This window comes from Triticum aestivum, chromosome 1B (genome assembly GCF_018294505.1).
Source record: "Triticum aestivum cultivar Chinese Spring chromosome 1B, IWGSC CS RefSeq v2.1, whole genome shotgun sequence".
In the NCBI taxonomy this organism is placed as follows: Eukaryota; Viridiplantae; Streptophyta; class Magnoliopsida; order Poales; family Poaceae; genus Triticum; species Triticum aestivum.
The window spans coordinates 74014842-74033129 of record NC_057795.1 but is presented as its reverse complement, the minus strand read 5'-3'; the positions used below and the strand labels follow the sequence as shown (position 1 = coordinate 74033129).

Sequence of the window (18288 nt, the reverse complement as noted above, 5' to 3'; positions counted from 1 at the left end):
TCAGATAAGCACCTACCTATCATCGTTTTCATTTCATTCTCATTTTGTTTCACCTATATATGTATGCTATATATCCTCCCTCTCCACAAACAAACATAGATAGACCATTTCTTACTCTAGATAGGTAGGTACCCAATTCCTACACTAGATACATAGATAGGCAGCAGCAGCTTAACTGATCCCAAATCCTCCTCCTTCAAGGACCACTTCTGCCATTTCTTTGCTCCATATAAATTGCAGACAAACAAATTAATGTGCTCATATATTCACATTACAGTCAGTCAAACAAGATTTGGGGGGTAGTATTTCTGATTTTAGAGCACCTTTGTTGGATGTATTTTGTGATGAAAAAGACTCTTCCTTTGCGCTAGTTTTCCTCTCGTTTGTTGTTACGCAAGATTATGATGATGGAAGAGACATTACTGAAGTGTTAAAGTATGCATGTTTTGCTTAGTTGAAGAATCTGAGATATTGTGGTACGAGTTCATGGCTTAAATTTGCTTGTTCTTTGTTGTTGCCCATGATGTGCAACATATGCAGCTAGATTGTTCCTGCTCTTGTGTATCTGGTTTTATATTTATAACCTGCCATTACTGGATATTCCAATTGTGGTGTCCCTGTGATATAGGGTTGGCCGTTTAATTGATACACACCAAATTTTGCGGTAGCAGTGGTCGTTTCCTGATCAATCATGCCTAGTAGACTTTTTAATTAATTAGGAGCAGTGAACCCTTGTTTTCGAAACTTGAAACTGACTGGCTGTTTAGCAATGTTCAGTAGGACCGAATTGTAGTAGCGCATTTACAGGGTAAGCTTGATGCATTCTTTCCAGTATGTGTTCTTCTCTACTTGATGGTGTGATGAAATGGTGCTTGATCTGAAGTTAGAAAGCAAGAGTGTGACAAAGTTATGTTAGGGCGTAGTTTGTGATGATGCTACTTGTGATCTTGTGATGATGCTACTTGTGATCTTCTGAAATGACCCATTGGTGACTTCATTACGTGGGGATAATGATTTTGCAGGTACCCCGAGAGGCCCTTGAGTTTGCCAAAATGTCGATTAACTTCCGTTCCGGCAAATTCGGGTACTCCATATGTCCTATTTTCAGCAAAGGTCATGCTGAAATTTTCCGTGAATTTTAGCATGACTTTGCTAAAAATAGGACATATGGGGTACTTGCGACTAATGCATGTTATCATGCATGTTTTATGATCTGTTGTAAGGGTACTAATTGGTCTTTTCTGTTGCTTATCAGAGATGGCGGGAAGCAGCCACCGCCGCTCTGCGACACCGCAGTACGAGTTGGATGCTTCCGAGTTCTTCAGTATCATACTTGGGACTTCAGTATCATCCATGACGCAGGTATATAAAACGAGAGATCTCCCCTTCACCCATCTCATTATGATATCTGTTGTTTGCTACATCACTCATTGTTCCAAACTGCAGAGACTGCCTGACAGTTTTATGAACATGCTGGGTGAAGGTCCGCCAAATAATGTGAAGCTGCGACAGGCCGGCAGCGGGTTTCGCAGGCAGTGGGATGTGGAGTTGGTGATCAAGGAGGGCCACATGTACTTGTCTCGTGGGTGGGAGAAGTTCTACCATGCCTACGACCTGCGGCTGGGGTACTTCCTTCTCTTCAGGTACGATGACGCCACCACCATGCTCATCGTGAAGGTGTTCAACGCGACTATGTGTCGCATGCGCTACGCTGACGATGATGATGCCGGTACGTTCTGCCTCTTCTTATTCCTCTACATTTGGCTTTGTCTCACATTTATTGTTAACGGTCATTGTTGCATTTGGACAGGTAATGGGAGCAGCAGCAGCGACACTGGCTACAGCCAAAGAGCAGCGACTATGGCTGTAGCAAAAGCAACACCGATTCTGGCTTTAGCGAAAGCAGCAGCGATTCTGGCAGCAGCATAGACAACAAGAAGGATGATCCGGACTGGAGTGCGGGAGAAGAGGAGCAGAGTGGGGATGAGGAGCTGCAGGATGACGATGGGCATCAGGCTGAGGATGACCTAGCGCTGGTGGTGGCTGACCAAGGGCAAGAGATGGTGGTGGCTGACCATGGGCAAGAGATGGTGGTGGCTGACCATGGGCAAGAGATGGAGGTGGCTGAGGATGACCTAGTGATGGTCGTGCCCGTCCTGCCTGAAGGTGGCCTCGCGATGGTGGTGGCGCCTGACAATGACCACGCACCGGTGGTGGCGCTGGTGATCCCACAGCTGGGCGACATGACCACGCCAATTGTGGTAGAAGACTACATCCCACTGCCTCCACTGCCTCCACCGCCTCGCCGCTCTTGGCGCATCAGGCTGAGGAAGGAGAAGGAGAAGAACAATGCATGAGAACTGAACTTTGTCAGGTATGTCAGATCTCCAAAATGATATCTATCTATCTATCTATCTATCTATATATATATATATATATATATATATATATATATATATATATATATATATATATATATATATATATATATATATATATACTTAGTTACCTATGTTATCTCTAATATGCTTAGTTTCCTATAGGTTAGCTTCATTTTACCTAAGTTGGCTCTAATATGCTAACTTAGAGCTTATATGCTTAGTTTCCTATAGGTTAGCTCCAAAATAACTTATGTTAGCACAAAATGATCAAGTTTACATAATAAGCTTATAGTCTTTTTCTTCTTCTTCTTCTTTTCCAAAATGACATAGGTTAGCTTCATTTTACCTAAGTTGGCTCTAATATACTAACTTAGAGCTTATATTCTTAGTTTCCTATAGGTTAGCTCCAAAATAACTTATGTTAGCACAAAATGATCAAGTTTACATAATAAGCTTATAGTCTTCTTCTTATTCTTCTTTTTTTCCAAAATTCTTCTTATTCTTCTTCTAGTGTCCTTCTTCTTCTAGTATTCTTCTAGTCCTCTTCTTCTTCTTCTTCTAACTTCTTGTTTATCATTTTGCAGATTTGATTTAATTCACGGAAGCTTGCATGGATGGAGTGCTTCTTTTCCATTTGTGTTTTTATTTTGTATCAATGTGAATGTATATATATATGATGGAACTTGTGTGTTGGCTATGATTGTTATATGGATGCTTGTTGTATATATATGTGTTGGATATCTCATATGTGAAATAGTGACCTGAGATTAAGAAAGAAATTAAAAAATTGTTACTAATGGCACACTACCATGTGGTGCGCCATTAGTATAGCAGACACTAGTGGCGCACTGTGGGCAACACTAATGATGCACCAGTGGTGCGCCATTAGTAAAAAATACTAGTGGCGTGATAGTAATGGCGCACCGGTAGTGCGCCATTAGTAGGCAAAACCGGTGCGCCATTAGTAGGCATTTTCCTAGTAGTGTCATGACCGCTAATAATGGAACAAAGCATTGTGACGGGAGGAAACCAAATTTAATGCTTATGAAACAACATTAAAGATTGAAGGAATCCAATTCCAGACAAAAAAAACCAAGAAAAATAACCATAAGTTTGTTCACCGTATCACCAAGTAACGATTCCAATTCCATGCAAAATTAAACCAAGAAAAACAACACTCCATACCGGTAAAAACTAAATAGATCCAAAAAGTGGTCCTACGGGAAGACAAACTCAACAAAATTAAAATGGAGAGAAGTCCATATTACAACCATTAATTGTCATTAAGTCTAGGAAACAACCTGCTACCTCTTGCAGTCCGTCCCCCTGGGTGACGGTTCGTGTCCTGTCCGGCGATTGCAGAGGCGATCGCGTCCCTAGCTAGGTGCGATCTACGGTTTTGCTGGGGTTCGTCTCCCAAACCTGGATCTTCCTCTCCGCACCCGTTCTTTGTTCCTCAGCCCACACCAGAAGCCTTCTGCGTGCTCCCTAGGGCGCGTTGTCGTAAAACACTGTGTAAACCCTAGGAGGAGGTTTTGGGGGGTAGAAGGCGAGGGGTAGGGAAGATGGAGGGTGTAGCGGGTCTGATGTAGGGTTTGAAACTTTCGGAAGATGAGAAGAAGAGAGTCATAATTAGATCTGCAGCGAAGGAGAAGGGGAAGGCGTCGGCGATCATGGCAGTAGGAAAGGTGATGTCAGAGAAGATGGCGCATCCAGATGCGATCTGCCTTACCCTGGGAAAGGTGTGGTGTCCAATTAAAGGAATAAACTGTAAGGAGATCGGGATTAACCAATTCATGTTCACCTTTCATCAAGAATCGGGTAAGAGGAAGGCGATGGAGGATGGTCCGTGGATGTTTGACAAGGAGCTAGTCGTAGTGGAGGATTATGACCCTTGTAAGAGGCCGGAGGATTATGTGTTCAGTGACATACCCATATGGGTCAGGGTTTACAATCTACCCTTGGGCATGATGAACGAGGACTCGGCAGAGGATATCGGTAACATGATCAGAGTCTTTGTGGAAGCAGATATAGGGAATGATGGTAATGCCATTGGCAAGTTCTTGAGGATCAAGATCCGCATGCGAATCGATAAGCCTATCATGAGAGGGTTTACATTGGAGCTGGAGCAGCAGGAGGGGCAGATGCAGAGGAAGGACAAAGTTGTTATGGGCAAGAGGAAGAAGAGGGGGACTGGTGCAGATTCGAGTACGAATTCCTCCCAGATTTTTGTTACACATGTGGGATGATGGGGCATGGGGAGAAAGATTGCTTGATCAAGCTTAAAAAGGGAGAAAGGCAGCAGTTTGGGAGGTGGCTTAAAGCAGACATGGGGTTCAAGAGGGGTATTACAGAAGAAGGGATGTGGAGATCAGGAGGTAGGAGTTTCGGGGGAGGAAGAACTTTCGGTTATAGCAAATTGGGTGGCAAAGCGGGAAGTGGGAGTGATAGTTTGTCTTGGCGTAAAAGCGACTCAAAATCCAGCGAGGGGGGTCAAAAGTCAATAGATAGAGAGGAAGAGGTCACTAGTCGAAAAGCATGGCACCAAAGAGATCTGGAGTTCCAAAGAGGCTTGAACTGAAGGAAGGAGACGGTGCACAGCAGGAGGGTGACCGTTGTAATAGTAACTTGCATGCAGATCCTCAGACTGCCAAACAACAAGACATAGTGATGTCCAACACTGAAAAAGGGGAGGGGGAGCAGGTGGTGATGGGTACTGAGGAGAAGAATGACAAACAGTCAGGAGGAGAACTACAAGGCCCGACGGGGAAGAGGTATAGGAAGAAGGGGAGAGACACGATGGTGTCGGAGGGCAATGTTATGAGGGAGGAAGTTTTAGGGCAGAAGAGGGGTAGAGTGGATGAAGGTGTGGAGTTAACAGGGAAGAAAGGGAGGGTGGAAGAAGTTGGGAGTAGGATTGAAGGGGGTTTAACCGTGCAGGAGGAAGTGATCACTGAAAATACATCGGTCGGGTTGCTAGAGCAGCCCCGCCAAGCGCAATGAAAATTATTGGCTGGAACTGCCGGGGTCTCGGGAATGGCCCGGCAGTTCGGAGCCTCCTCGAATTGGGGAGGATGGAGGAGCCCGACATCTTGTTCTTGGCGGAGACGAAGTTGTCCGAGAAGGAGTTGGAGAGGTTTAGGTGGTTGATGGGTCTGGCTAATATGATAGCTTGGGATTCAGAGGGGAGGAGTAGAGGTGTGGCCCTTTTTTGGAGAAGAGGGTTGGATGTTTCTTTGAGATCGTATGGACGGAGGCATATTGACGTGGATGTTAGGGAGGAGGATGGCAGAATTTGGCGCCTGACTGGGGTGTATGGGGAGTCGGCTGGGGAAAGGAAGATTGAAACTTGGAGAGTGATGAAGTTATTGGGCCAACAACATCAAGCGGGGAGGCCATGGTTGTGTCTAGGGGACTTCAATGAAATATTGATTGCGGAAGAGAAAATTGGTGGAGCAGATCGACCACAGCGTCACATGGATAATTTCCGGGAAGCACTGGTAGCTTGCAACCTCTGTGACATTGGCTATGAAGGGGATAGGTTCACTTGGAGAAACCATAGCAAGGAGATAGATACTTACATTTGTGAACGGCTGGATAGAGCGACAACTAACAACGCTTGGTGTGAGTGGTTCCCAGAGTTTTCGGTGTTGAACGGTGCCCCAAGACACTCGGATCATAGGCCAGTCATTGTAAGCACACACGGGGAAAGCAGACGGGGGCCTGGAGGCGACCGTGGTTTTCGGTTCGAGGCGTGGTGGTTGAAGGAGGATGGTTGTAGCGAGGAGGTACAAAAGGCATGGGAAGCGGGTTGCATGGAGGGCAGGGGTGACGTTTCTGCAGCACTTCAAAGTGTGGCTGGGAGAATGACAAGGTGGGGAAAGGAGGTGGCCGGGGAGCTGGAGAGCCATTTGAAGAAGGCACAAAGGAACCTGGAATCATGTATGCCGGCTCCGGTTTCAGAGGAGAAGATTAGGGAGGGAGCTCGGCTGAGATGTTTGGTTGAGGAGCTAGCAGAGAAAAAGAACATTAAGGCAAAGCAAAAATCTCACGTTGCATGGTTGCGGGATGGGAACAAAAGCACTCGCTACTTCTTGGCTGTGGCGTCAGCGAGGAGGAAGGCTAATAGGATTAAGATGTTGAGGAAGGAGGATGGGACGGAGGTGAAGGAAGGAGATGGACTAAATAACTATGTTTCTTCCTTTTTTTCAGGAACTGTTTACTTCATCCCGTGGCAACCGTTTGGCAGAGATGATCAGCAAGGTCCAGCCGCGGGTGACCAGTACTATGCGAGCCATTTTGGAAGCTGATGTGTCCAGAGAGGAGGTCCGGGCAGCGCTAGATCATATTGGCGATTTAAAAGCCCCGGGGCCCGATGGAATGCCCTCCATTGTTTACAAACGCCACTGGCATTTCATGGGCGAGAAGATTGTTGATGAGGTGATCTCTGTTCTCAAGGGGGGCCCTATGCCGGAAGGATGGAACGATACAATAGTTGTTCTCATCCCCAAAGTAAAGAACCCCAACAGAATTAAGGATTTGAGACCAATAAGTTTATGTAATGTAGTTTACAAGCTATGTTCAAAGGTGATTGCGAATAGGCTCAAGATTGTGCTCCCAGATATCATCTCAGAAAACCAAAGCGCCTTTGTTCCCGGTCGACTGATCATGGACAATGTACTGATTGCCTATGAGTTGACGCATGTTTTACTAAACAGAAGGAAAGGAAAAGAAGGGCTCGCAGCGGTAAAAGCAGATATGAGTAAGGCATACGATCGGGTCGAATGGAGCTTTCTGCGGGCAATGCTTACAAGATCGGGGTTCGGTGACAGCTGGGTTGATCTAGTTATGAACTGCGTCACCTCGGTGCGTTACCAGATTAAGATTAATGGAGAACTAACAGAGTAGTTCGTTCCCTCCAGAGGCCTCCTTCAGGGTGATCTGCTTTCTCCCTATCTCTTCGTCATCTGTGCGGAGGGCTTGTTAGCTTTGTTGAATGATGACGAAGCTAATGGCTCGATCAGTGGCATCAAAATATGCCAGAGTGCTCCTGTTGTATCGCACCTTTTGTTCGTCGACGACTCGGTGCTGTTGCTTAAAGCCAAACCCGAGGAGGCTGCTGCATTAAGAGGTATATTGGATTTGTATGAGGACTGCTCAGGCCAATGTATAAATCTGGAGAAATCAGCAGTTATGTTTAGCCCAAACACAACTGACGATGTTAGGAGGGTGGTGAAGAATGCCTTGCAAATTCAGAGTGAGACTTGGAACGGAAAATATTTGGGGTTACTAGTTCATGTTGGAAAATCAAGGAAGAAAGCGTTTGCATTTGTTAAAGGTGCCATGGCTGGTCGAGTCTACGGATGGAAGGAGAAACTCATAGCAAAGTCAGGGAAAGAGGCGCTTGTTACAACCGTTGCGCAAGCTATCCCTACTTTCGCCATGTCTTGTTTTTACCTTACGAAAACCTTTTGCGAGGAACTAAGCTCGCTTATTGGTAACTATTGGTGGAGTCAACAGGATAATGAACATGCAACTCACTGGATAGGGTGGAATAAGCTGACGAGGCCAAAGGCTCAAGGGGGCCTAGGGTTCAGAGATATGCACGCCTTGAACATAGCTATACTATCTCGCCAAATTTGGAGACTAATACAGTCCCCTGAGTCATTGTGTGCCAGGATTCTACAAGCTCGATACTTCCCAGATGGGGAGTTGCTTAACGCTAAACCCTCTGATGGAATCTCATATTCTTGGCACAACCTACTGCATGGCATGGAGCTGATAAGGGAGGGGCACATCTGGAGGATCGGCGATGGGAGTAGGGTGAACATATGGACAGATCCATGGATATCTCGACCCTGGTCGAGGACAGTGATTACACCCCGTGGGCACTATATCCTGAAGCACGTCGGGGAGCTGATAGACCCGCACACGAATACGTGGGATGAGCAGTTGGTGAGAGATACATTTTGGCCAGATGATGTGAAGCACATCCTACAGATTCCCCTCCGAGAGGGCGCTGAAGATTTTATCGCTTGGCATTACGACACTAAAGGGATCCATTCCATTAAGAGTGCCTATAAGCTCTATGTTCAACTTGAAAAGATGAAGAAGAACTGAGGAGTAGGCGCAAGTTCAGGGGAAGAGGGAAACTTGAACAATACCAGGGATGATTCTTGGAAAAGAATTTGGAAACTGCCTTGCCCAAAAAATATTCAGATGTTCACGTGGAGGCTCAAACACGAATCGCTGGCGTTATGGACTGCTGTGGCACGGAAGGGAATCCCTATTGGGGATACTAAGTGCTTGTTCTGTAGCAGAGGGGATGAGGATGGAGCGCATCTCTTCATCAAGTGCAAGGCTGCTAAGCAAGTGTGGAGGGAGCTAGCACTGGAACCGGAAAGAATGGAGCTTGAGTCTATCACGTCTGTGCATGCCATGCTAGACTTTCTTTGGGGACTAGATGAGAATAAACGGCTGCTTGTTCTTACTTTCTGGTGGATGTGGTGGTCCAACAGGAATAAGTTGCGGGTAGGAAAAATGCCTTGGTCACCTGAGGAAGTGGCACGAAGAACACGAAGCAGTGTCCTGGAGTATCATCAAATCTTCTGCAAAGCCACTGTTAAAACCAACCCAGAGAAATGGCGTCCTCCGGCCGAAGATTACTATAAAGTTAACACCGATGGCTCCTTCATTCCTGGGGAACATTTTGCAGGGTGGGGAGTTGCGATCAGGACGGCGGATGGGAACCTGGTGCATGCAAGGGCGGGACGACATGAACACATTTCTGATGCTTTTGGCGCTGAGGTTTCTGCCATGTCACAGGCCATTAACACGGCAGCGGAACTGGGAATGGTGAGGGTGCAGTTCGAGACTGATTCGCAATTGCTGGTGGACGCACTGGACATGGCAAAGGTCGACTCTTCCATTTATGCGTCGGTCATCGAGGACATGAAGCTACAACTGAAGCTATGGTTCTCCAAATTTATCATCTCAGTGTGTAGGCGTAATGCTAATTCCGTAGCTCATGAGCTCGCTAAGTCGGGCCGTTTTTGTGAACCAGGACACTATGTGGTGTGGGAGAACGATGTTCCTGCCCATGTGGGCATTTGTGTTGAGGGCGATTTGCCCTTCCACAGTTAAGTAATGAAGCTTTGCTTTACCTCAAAAAAAAAGTCTAGAAAACAACATGGAACTTCAAAACCATCCCAATTTCAACCCTGAGCTATCAAAACCGTGCAACATTTAACCTTGACCCTTGTTTTGACCCCGTTGACCGGGTTTGACACTGTTGACCGCTCAGTCCACAATCCCAGTTTGCTCAGATAAAAAATCTCATAACAGTTACTTACATGCAGAACCTATTAAAAAAGTCTCATGAATCCCCTCCCAGGCCGCCAGAACCAAAGAGCAAGGCTGTGGCGAGTAGTTGCAGCCAGAATGCACTGGGAGCCGGAGTCGTGAAGCAAACACGACCACCTTGGTAAATAACCACCCCGATCATGCACTGGGAGAAGATATTCAATAGGAAGTACCCATTCAAACGGTAGTATCCGCATTTGCATTGGCTCCAACACCACGAGCCAACCATCAAAGGATCCTCACACATTGGACTTTCTCGACCAACATGGTGTTGGGAAGAGGAATATGGCAGTTGGCAGTCATCGACCCAAAGATGGTGAAGCTGGCGAAGATGGACTTGGAGAGCAAGAGAAGCAGGAGTGGCGGGGATGGGCGCTGATGGCGAGTGGAGTCCAACCACGAGTGGCAGATGGAGCAAAGGATGGCGCGATCGGCGAGGCAAGGGAGTCGGCGGAGCACGAAGCCTAGGATGTCATGCAAGATTCCCGCCCATGGAGCTTGCCGGAGCTCGAAGCACTCTGCGAAAAGCTGTAATTTTTCTTAGAACACATATCGATCGATCAAGAGAGAGAGAGAGAGCATCTCCGAAGGCTGGGGTGGTTTTCCCTAAGACATGCACATAAACATACACAATATAACACACAACATTCGGTGCACACTCCAACTCACGCCTTTTCTATGCACGAATGCACCCACTAGCCAACACTAGTCGGCCCAAATTTTGACCGACCATCCCAAATTTCGGCCGGCCACCTTCTCATCGCTTTCTTTCCATTGTGCATGAGATCAGAGAAAATACACAGGCACATGGCGTTAACAGTTGACAGTTGTCCCCATTTTTGTTGTCGACGCTCACCGTCGACGTTCACAACAAAAATAGACTATAGTGATAGCACTATGGTGGTTTCAAAAATGCCCGCCATCGATGCTCCCAACAAAACTACCCGAATTAGCTATGCGTCACCCTTCCCTTGGATCCTTTCGAAATGCTGGTTCCAGCACTCTGTGAGGAAAAAAACGGTTAAGCGAGCTAGTATTTGCCTAAGGTTAGTTCAATAAAACAGAAGCCATAAATTGGCAAGTCTAAGAAAATCTTGCCACATTTTTTGAGTGTATGTAATGTGAGATTCTAATGTAACAAAAAATTATCTTGCCTAAGATAAGACTTAAACCAAACACCCATTAAATCAAACTCGTGTAACGAACACACCCCAAATCTTTTGGTTTGCGCTCTCTTTCGCCGCCTACGTGGATGTGGCTCTCTCCCTCCCGAAATTTCTCCAAATCCGTCGACCTCCCTCCGTCCCATTTCAAACCCCACCAGAAAATCTCACCCCTCATCCGCAATGCCGCCCGTGCGCCGCAGCCGCCGCACCACCCCCGCCTCCGCCGCCGACGGGTCTGCCCCCTCCTCTTCCACCGACCTCCTCGCCCTGGCCGCCACCCTCCTCCCCGCTCCCACCGCCGCAGCAGCTCTAAAGACCCCTCCCCACCTCAAGCACACCGTCCACTCCCTCCCCGACTCCCACCCGGTCCTCCTCTCCCTCCCGCAAACCCTAGCCCAGGCCCTCTCCCCCGACCCGGACCCCGGCTCCGTCTCCCCCCGCGCCGCCGCCCCCGCCGCCGTCCTCCTCCACCTCCTCCTCACCCACCTCTCCCACCCGCCGCGATGGGACGACCTTCTCCGCCCGCTCGCGCTCCTCCATGACCGCCTGGCGCTCCTCGCCACCGAGGACCCGCCCGTCGCCGCGCTCGCCGCCTCCTGCTTCGAGCTCGCCTGGAGCGCCGGGGCTCCAGGGCGCGACGCGCTCGTCGCCCAGACCCTGCCTTACCTCTTCTCCCAGGCGCTCACCTCCGGCTCCAATGCCAGGCCGCTCCTCCGCCGCCTCTTCGCCCTCCGCGAAGCGTTGCATCTGCTCGACTACACCGATGAGAGCATTTCGGACTTCAAGGTGCTCCTGCTGCGCTGCTTCGTGTCGCCCCACTTCCTCAAGGCCGAGGAAGGAAGGAAGCTCCTCGCGCTGGTGCTCGGGGTCAGCGAGGGGCTCGCCAGGGAGGGGCTGGAGTTCATAAGGGCCCAGGTGGGGATGATGCGAGGGAGGCGGGCGGCCGTGGTCGCCTACGGCGAGGTGGTGTTCAGAGCGTGGAAGGACGGAGGGTGGGTCAGAGGGGAGATTGGGGAAGGGTTTCTGCAGGGGATGGTCGAGGCAGCAGTCCATGCCGCTGACAAGGAGGTGGCCAAGGCTGCCAGGAGGATACTTTGGGCGTTCGTCGAGCAGAAGGCAGTGGCTGGAGTTGAAAAGTTGGTGTTCAGCCTGTCCGAGCCTGTGCTGTTCCGGTCATTGCAGGTGCGTGCATAGTCTTGCTCTTCTCTATGGGTGGTGGAACTATATGTGGCTAGTGTTGATACGAATTGGAATTGGTACCTGAGGGAAGCGAGTATGTATAATAATACTAATAATCACTTGAAAAATGCTTGCTCTGATGTTGATGAAATCACAATTCAAGTGATTTGGTGATGAATTATAATACTACAATGGTTCTCTTAGGAAAGGTGTAAGAATGTCAGAGTCAGACAGTGGGCTATGCTAAAATGCCTGGTCCTAGTAGTGTTAGCAGAGCTTCAAAGTACTTGCTGACATAACAAACAAACAAAAGGTTTGACTCGTCACATGACTGTAAACTTGAAAAGCATCCACAATTTCACACAACTTTGTAACATGATATCTTAGCCTCTTAGTGTTTGTATCTCATGTTAGCTTGCAAATCTTCTCACAAGGGAAAGTGTACACAATGATCAGGTTTCTTGACAAAATGAAATTTGTCAGTACCGTGATACTCTAGCTAACAGTTTGCCTACTGGAATTTATTCATGTCTAAAATAGCAAGGCATATGAACATTTGATTAACATACTGAACAGTATCTGATTCTATATAGGTAGAATATCATGTATACTGTTGCCTTCAAATAACCCATCCACACTCCCAAAGCTGCATAGCTGGTCATTACTGTTGATGCTCTACGTATCAGAGAAACATTACAACCTGTCATCTTTTTAGAACATTGGCCAAGTTTACTAAATTCAATGGATTACTTCAAGTTTAGTTTGTACTCAGGAAGTCGTAATCACTTCTCCCGTTTCACTTTTAACATGTATTTGTCAAGAAATAGTAGGTATGGAACACTTTAAGTTTAGACATTCTTATGGTCATATCAAACGTCTACTTTGTGGCAGGTTGCAAACTCTAATGTTCGCCGTAATGCTTTACATCTTCTACTGGATTTATTTCCCCTTGAAGACCCAGATGTGACAAAGGATGTCAATGATCCTCTGTTAGAGAAGCAGTTCTTCCTTCTAGACAAACTTCTCATGGATGACTGCCCAGAAATACGGGCAATCACAGTTGAAGGAATTTGCCGTATTCTTAACCAGTTTTGGGAAGTTGTTCCATCGCCAACCATTTCAAAAAAATTGAGTAAAATTGTTGATGACATGTCCAAAGATTCTTGCAACGAAGTTCGCCTATCAACACTGAATGGTCTGATATACTTGCTTGACAATCCACAAAGTCATGACATACTGAAAGTGCTACTTCCAAGATTAAGCGATATGGTTTCTGATCCTGCTTTATCTGTCAGAGCTGCTGCTGTAGATCTCCTGTTAGCTATTCGTGATCTTCGATCTTTCCAGTACAATAAGGTATGGTACATAGTTATCGCATGCATATCTTGGTTTACACTGTAGCCCAACTGACCTTTGCATTTACAGAATTTTCAATTTGAGCACATAGGCCAGTGTATATTTGGATATTTCTGGGTAGGATTTTAATACACACTTTTCTGTTCAGGTTGTTGGTTTGGGTACTCTATTATCTTCACTTGCAGATGATCATCCCCGTGTTGCTAAAAAAATCACAGAGCTTCTCATTCCTTCTTACTTTCCATCTAAGTTGCCTTTGAAAGAAGCATGTGCTCGCTGCATTGCACTCATAAAGAGATCGCCGGCAGCTGGAGCAAGGTTTTGTGAATTTGCTCTGTCTGAAGGATCATCCCCGCGGTCTCTTGTTGAATTTATCAAAGTCTCTATTACTCTGGCATTGTCACCATCAGGATTGAACTCAGCGCAGACTGATGGTCTTGTTATTGCTTCCGCCAAACTAATAAAAAGCTTATCTGATGAAGGCTCTAGTTTGGTTGCTTTGAGAGAGTACTTTCCAAATGCTAAACTGAAGCTGCTCTTTAAAACTGCAGTTTCTGATGGTGCCCAGGCTGCTGTTCTCAGCATGGTGCCAGCGGTATCCCCTGATGATCTATGTGTGTTACATATCGAATGCATGAACATAATTGTGAATGCTGCTGTGACTTCCAAGCAGGAAGAATGTCAAGAAGCATTGCTGGCAGCGCATAAGCTGGTACATTTGAGTGGCCGTTCTGATGAAATGTTTGAAGAACTGACTAATATTTTGCAATCTAAGGCCTCTTATTTTTCTGGGATGTATGGACTTGAACCTCCATCATGCCCTGTGGCATCTACAAAGAGGAAGAAAGGGAAGTCGCTTAAGAAAACGCCAGCAAGGTCTGACGATGTGGATGGAAATAGGTCATCCACATCAGCAATCCTGAGTAATGAAGAACTTACTGCTGTAGGGGGAGCAGCATGGCAGCTCAATGAAATACTAAAAGCAGAGGAAATGAGAGCTGCTTTTCTGCGATCTTATGCAGAAATTGCATTTTCTTCTCTGAAGGTCATTTCTCAAGTGTACATTGAGCAATGCCTACATTTTGAATCTCTAGACCTCTCTCCAGTGTTTGCTTATTTGAGTTTGGCTACATATAGTGCTCTTCAGGATGTTGATCAAACATACATGAGCTGCTCTGAGGTGAGTCCATTCGTGCAGTGCCACCACATCTATTATCTTGTTGATAAAGCGTACTTATCTGGTAGGCATCAGTAGGAACAAAACCATGATTTGTTGATTGCACTACTGTTATCTTAGATAGCTTTCCATAGATCTATCATCTATGTGAATGTTACTCAGTATTTGTATATAATATTTTGCCAGTCTAATTGTAACTTTCATCTTGTGTCAGTCGACAATTGTCAACCAGTCACTGGACCATCTGCTGAGTTGCTATGACAGATTTGTAAATGGATCTGTTACTGTTTCCACTGACACAACGTCAACATTGAACAAGAACAAGAAATCTGCAGAACATGAACATCAGCAGCATGTCACACCTGAAGGTATGGCTTTATCAAACCCATACAAACTCGTTATGTGGTAACCCTCTTTAAATCGAATCCTTTATTTGTGAAAAAAGTCCATTTTACTACCCTGAAGAAAGTTGGTGGTTCACATAACCCCCTGATCTTTATTTTTGCTCCCTTCACCCCCTAAACAATCCTATACCGGGCACAGTCAGTCCCTGGGTGGTTTGAATCGACTGACTGCTGACGTGGCGATGGTCAACAGCGCGTTTGACCTACGAGTGGGCCTCCCTCGTCAGGTGGGTGGGGGGGCCCAGCCGTTGGGCATCGTTGTCCCTCTCCTCGCGCAGGAGATAGCAGGGCAGCGGCGCGGCGCCGCAGCGATGCAGGCGGCTTGGGAGCGTGGGGGCGGCCAAATCCAGGGATGGCAACCCCATTTGGTCTGGTTTCGGCCGGATCCAAAGTCCGGCGGGGTTGTGAACACGGCACGACGGCGAGCTTGTGGCGGCGGCTGCCCAACCGCAGGAGGTAGCAGGGCAGCGGCGGCGGTGCTGCAGCGATGCAGGTTGAGGAGGGAGGCGAGGGGGGCGGCCAGATTCAGGGTTAGGGCCCATCTGGTCTGGTTCCGGCCGGATCCGATGTCCGGCGGAGGCGTGAAGATGGCCCGCCGGCGAGCTTGTGGCAACGCGTGACCTGTACCTGAGCCGGGAAAAGAGAGAAGGGAGAGGAAAGGGAAGGGAGGAAGGAGAGGCAGGGGCTTGGGGCAGCAGCTTGGAACTCCGGCGATCGTCGGCGTCAGCCAGTGGCGGCGGGGTCGGGCGCGGTGCTCGGGGAGGCAAGCTGCTCGGGAGGCTCGGGAGGAGCTCCTCTGTCTCAGCCCAGCCTGACGAGGGAGACCCACCCATAGGTCAAAACCGCCCATTGACCATTGCCACGTCAGCAATCTGTCAAGTCAAACCACCCAGGGACTGATTTTGCCCGGTATGGGATTGTTTAGGGGGTGAAAGGAGCAGAAATAAAGATCAGGGGCCTATGTGAACCACCAACTTTCTTCAGGGTAGTAAAATGGACTTTTTTCTTTATTTGTCAACTCAACTGATTATCTGATGTTCTGATAGCATCTTGTGCAGGAAGTCCAGCAGAAGGCACAATAAATGTGATTGTGCTTGGCACTTCAATTCTTAAGTTCATTGTTGATACGACAACCATCAAGCTGGTCAATGAGAGTAAAGTAAGATGTGTGGGATTTGCATCATCTTACACAAAATATGCAGCGTCAGCCATGAAAAGGCACAGTGAGGGTTCATCTTTCAATGGGGACGATCTGAAAGACATACTGATCCTTACACGAAGCTCCTTCACTTACGCAGCCAAGCTGCTTCATTTGGTGCTAGCAAGCTCAACCGAGTCATCGAGTCCCTCAGAGGAGACCTTCCTCCTTGCCAATAATCTTCTTGATCTTGTACCTGCTGCCGAATCATTTGCAGGTCCGAGATTTGCTCTCACATTAGTTTCAGCTGTAAAACAGTGGCTGCCAGTCCTGATATTGGGTCTTGGATGCCGCTGGTTGATTGGGCCAGAAAGTGAGATGGCTAACAAGACGTGCAACTTGGGTGACTCTGACTTGCCACTGTGGGTTGCTGCTCTGGCCAAAAATGAGCTGTTTGAGGCTGAGGAACCTAGGGAGGATGATCAGAGCGAGCAGGGCAACGAGCATGAGGAGTCACCGTCATCCAGAAAGCTAGCAGAAATGATGGTGACCTTGCTGAGGAAAGGAAGCCCTAAAATCCTGGATCCTGTGGGTGGCATTTTGCTTTCCAACCTCCAGTTGGCGCTGCAGAGAGCGGAGCATGGCATCGTCTTAGGCTTGGCACGTTTTGTTTGTGACAAGCTGCTTGGGAGCAGCAGCAGCAGCAGCTCGTCAGCCTCTAAGAACCTGCAGCTCACTCATGATTCTCTGCGCGAGAGCTTCTTTGAGATCGACAGGCATTGCAAGGAGGATGGCCGAGTTGACGATGAAGGTTCAAGGCAGCAGCTGGAGAGTGCAAAAGTATTGATATCGTCAGTGCTCCCCTATGATGCATGCAGTCAGACGAGCTGACTGATGCCGCGGGGAGTTAGTTGACCTGGTTTCTTGATTCGGCGTTTCTGAGAGAATTTCTGTGTACATATATGGCAGTTTGTTTCTTGATTTGAGACCCAGCTATCCTTTTCATTTCGCTGCAGTTTGGGAAAGCGAATGTGCAGTGCGGCTGAACGCAAAGTATTTTGGAGCAGTACCCTAGCCCCTTGTGTGTTTAAGACTCCATACTACCTTCATCTTTGAAAAGTGCTATGACAATGGGATTATCAGGGATCAAAACACGAAGGAGCCTGGCGGGCCAAGATAAGCTATAAATAAGCCTCAAGACCAAAGGAAAAGGGGCAGCTTCTACTTCAAGCGCCAATACAACGGAATTGAAGCCCTAGTTTTAGTCTAGATTAGATTCGATCTAAGACATTCCATCGAGATCAACCACCTTGAAATTCAGCAACTCCACATTGAAGTCCTCTGTGTCCATCTGATAACTTGAAGTTATGTCCCACTGTCATACAAATCGACGCAAGTTCTTGTAACTTGAAGTTACGTCCCACTGTCATACAAATCGACGCAAGTTATTGTACAGTTGTTCGGGTACTTTGCGGAACACCATCGACGGAAGGTGACCTTGCTTTCATACTTGTATGTTGACAATGTGGTCGTCTTTGTGGCACCGGTTAAGCAATACTTGCAGCTTTATTGAGAAACTTCGGTGTGGCCACGAGCCTCGAGACCAATTCATACAAAAGTTTAGTTGTGTTTATTCGATGTGTGGACATTGATCTTCCTATGATCATGGAGTTGTTCCCAGCTATAACTACAACATTTACAATGCGATACTTGGGGCTACCGTTTACGTTTACATGGTGCATGGAGTACTTTCATTTCCTGATTGGAAAAATCGTGAAAAAGTTTATTGGGTGGTTGATGAAGTATTTTATAATTGTCAGGTGTTGCATTATTGTGGACTCCATCGTCATTGGGCAATATTTTACCACCTAACTATGCTCGTCCTTCCTAAGGGAACAACCAAAGCCATCATCAATTTTCTAAGATCTTTTCTACGGTTGGTTCAGACAAGGATTTGAGAGGGCAATTCAAAGTCAAATGGAATCTTGTTTGCCATCCAACAAACTTTGGGGAGTTGGAGATCCACGACATTAAAAAATTTGTGAGGGCCCTCCATCTTAGGTGGTCGTGGCTTGAGCAGACAAAACCGGTGTGGGTTGGCATGGGAACTCTGTGTAATGTACTC

The 18288-nt window shown here is 47.3% G+C and overlaps 1 protein-coding gene across 2 annotated transcripts; it reads left to right on the top strand.

The window, feature by feature from the left end:
* Positions 1-11050: 11050 nt before the first annotated feature.
* On the top strand, positions 11051-17894 carry LOC123108066 (uncharacterized). Of its 2 annotated transcripts, none has more exons than XM_044529926.1 (5): positions 11051-12091; positions 12980-13444; positions 13593-14624; positions 14836-14989; positions 16072-17894. In XM_044529926.1, exons 1-5 carry the CDS (start codon positions 11090-11092, stop codon positions 17052-17054), a joined length of 3636 nt encoding a protein of 1211 aa, XP_044385861.1. In that variant the 5' UTR covers positions 11051-11089; the 3' UTR covers positions 17055-17894. The 2 variants fall into 2 exon arrangements, with proteins under 2 accessions (XP_044385861.1, XP_044385868.1); XM_044529933.1 differs by having other exon boundaries at positions 16084-17893.
* Positions 17895-18288: the final 394 nt, after the last annotated feature.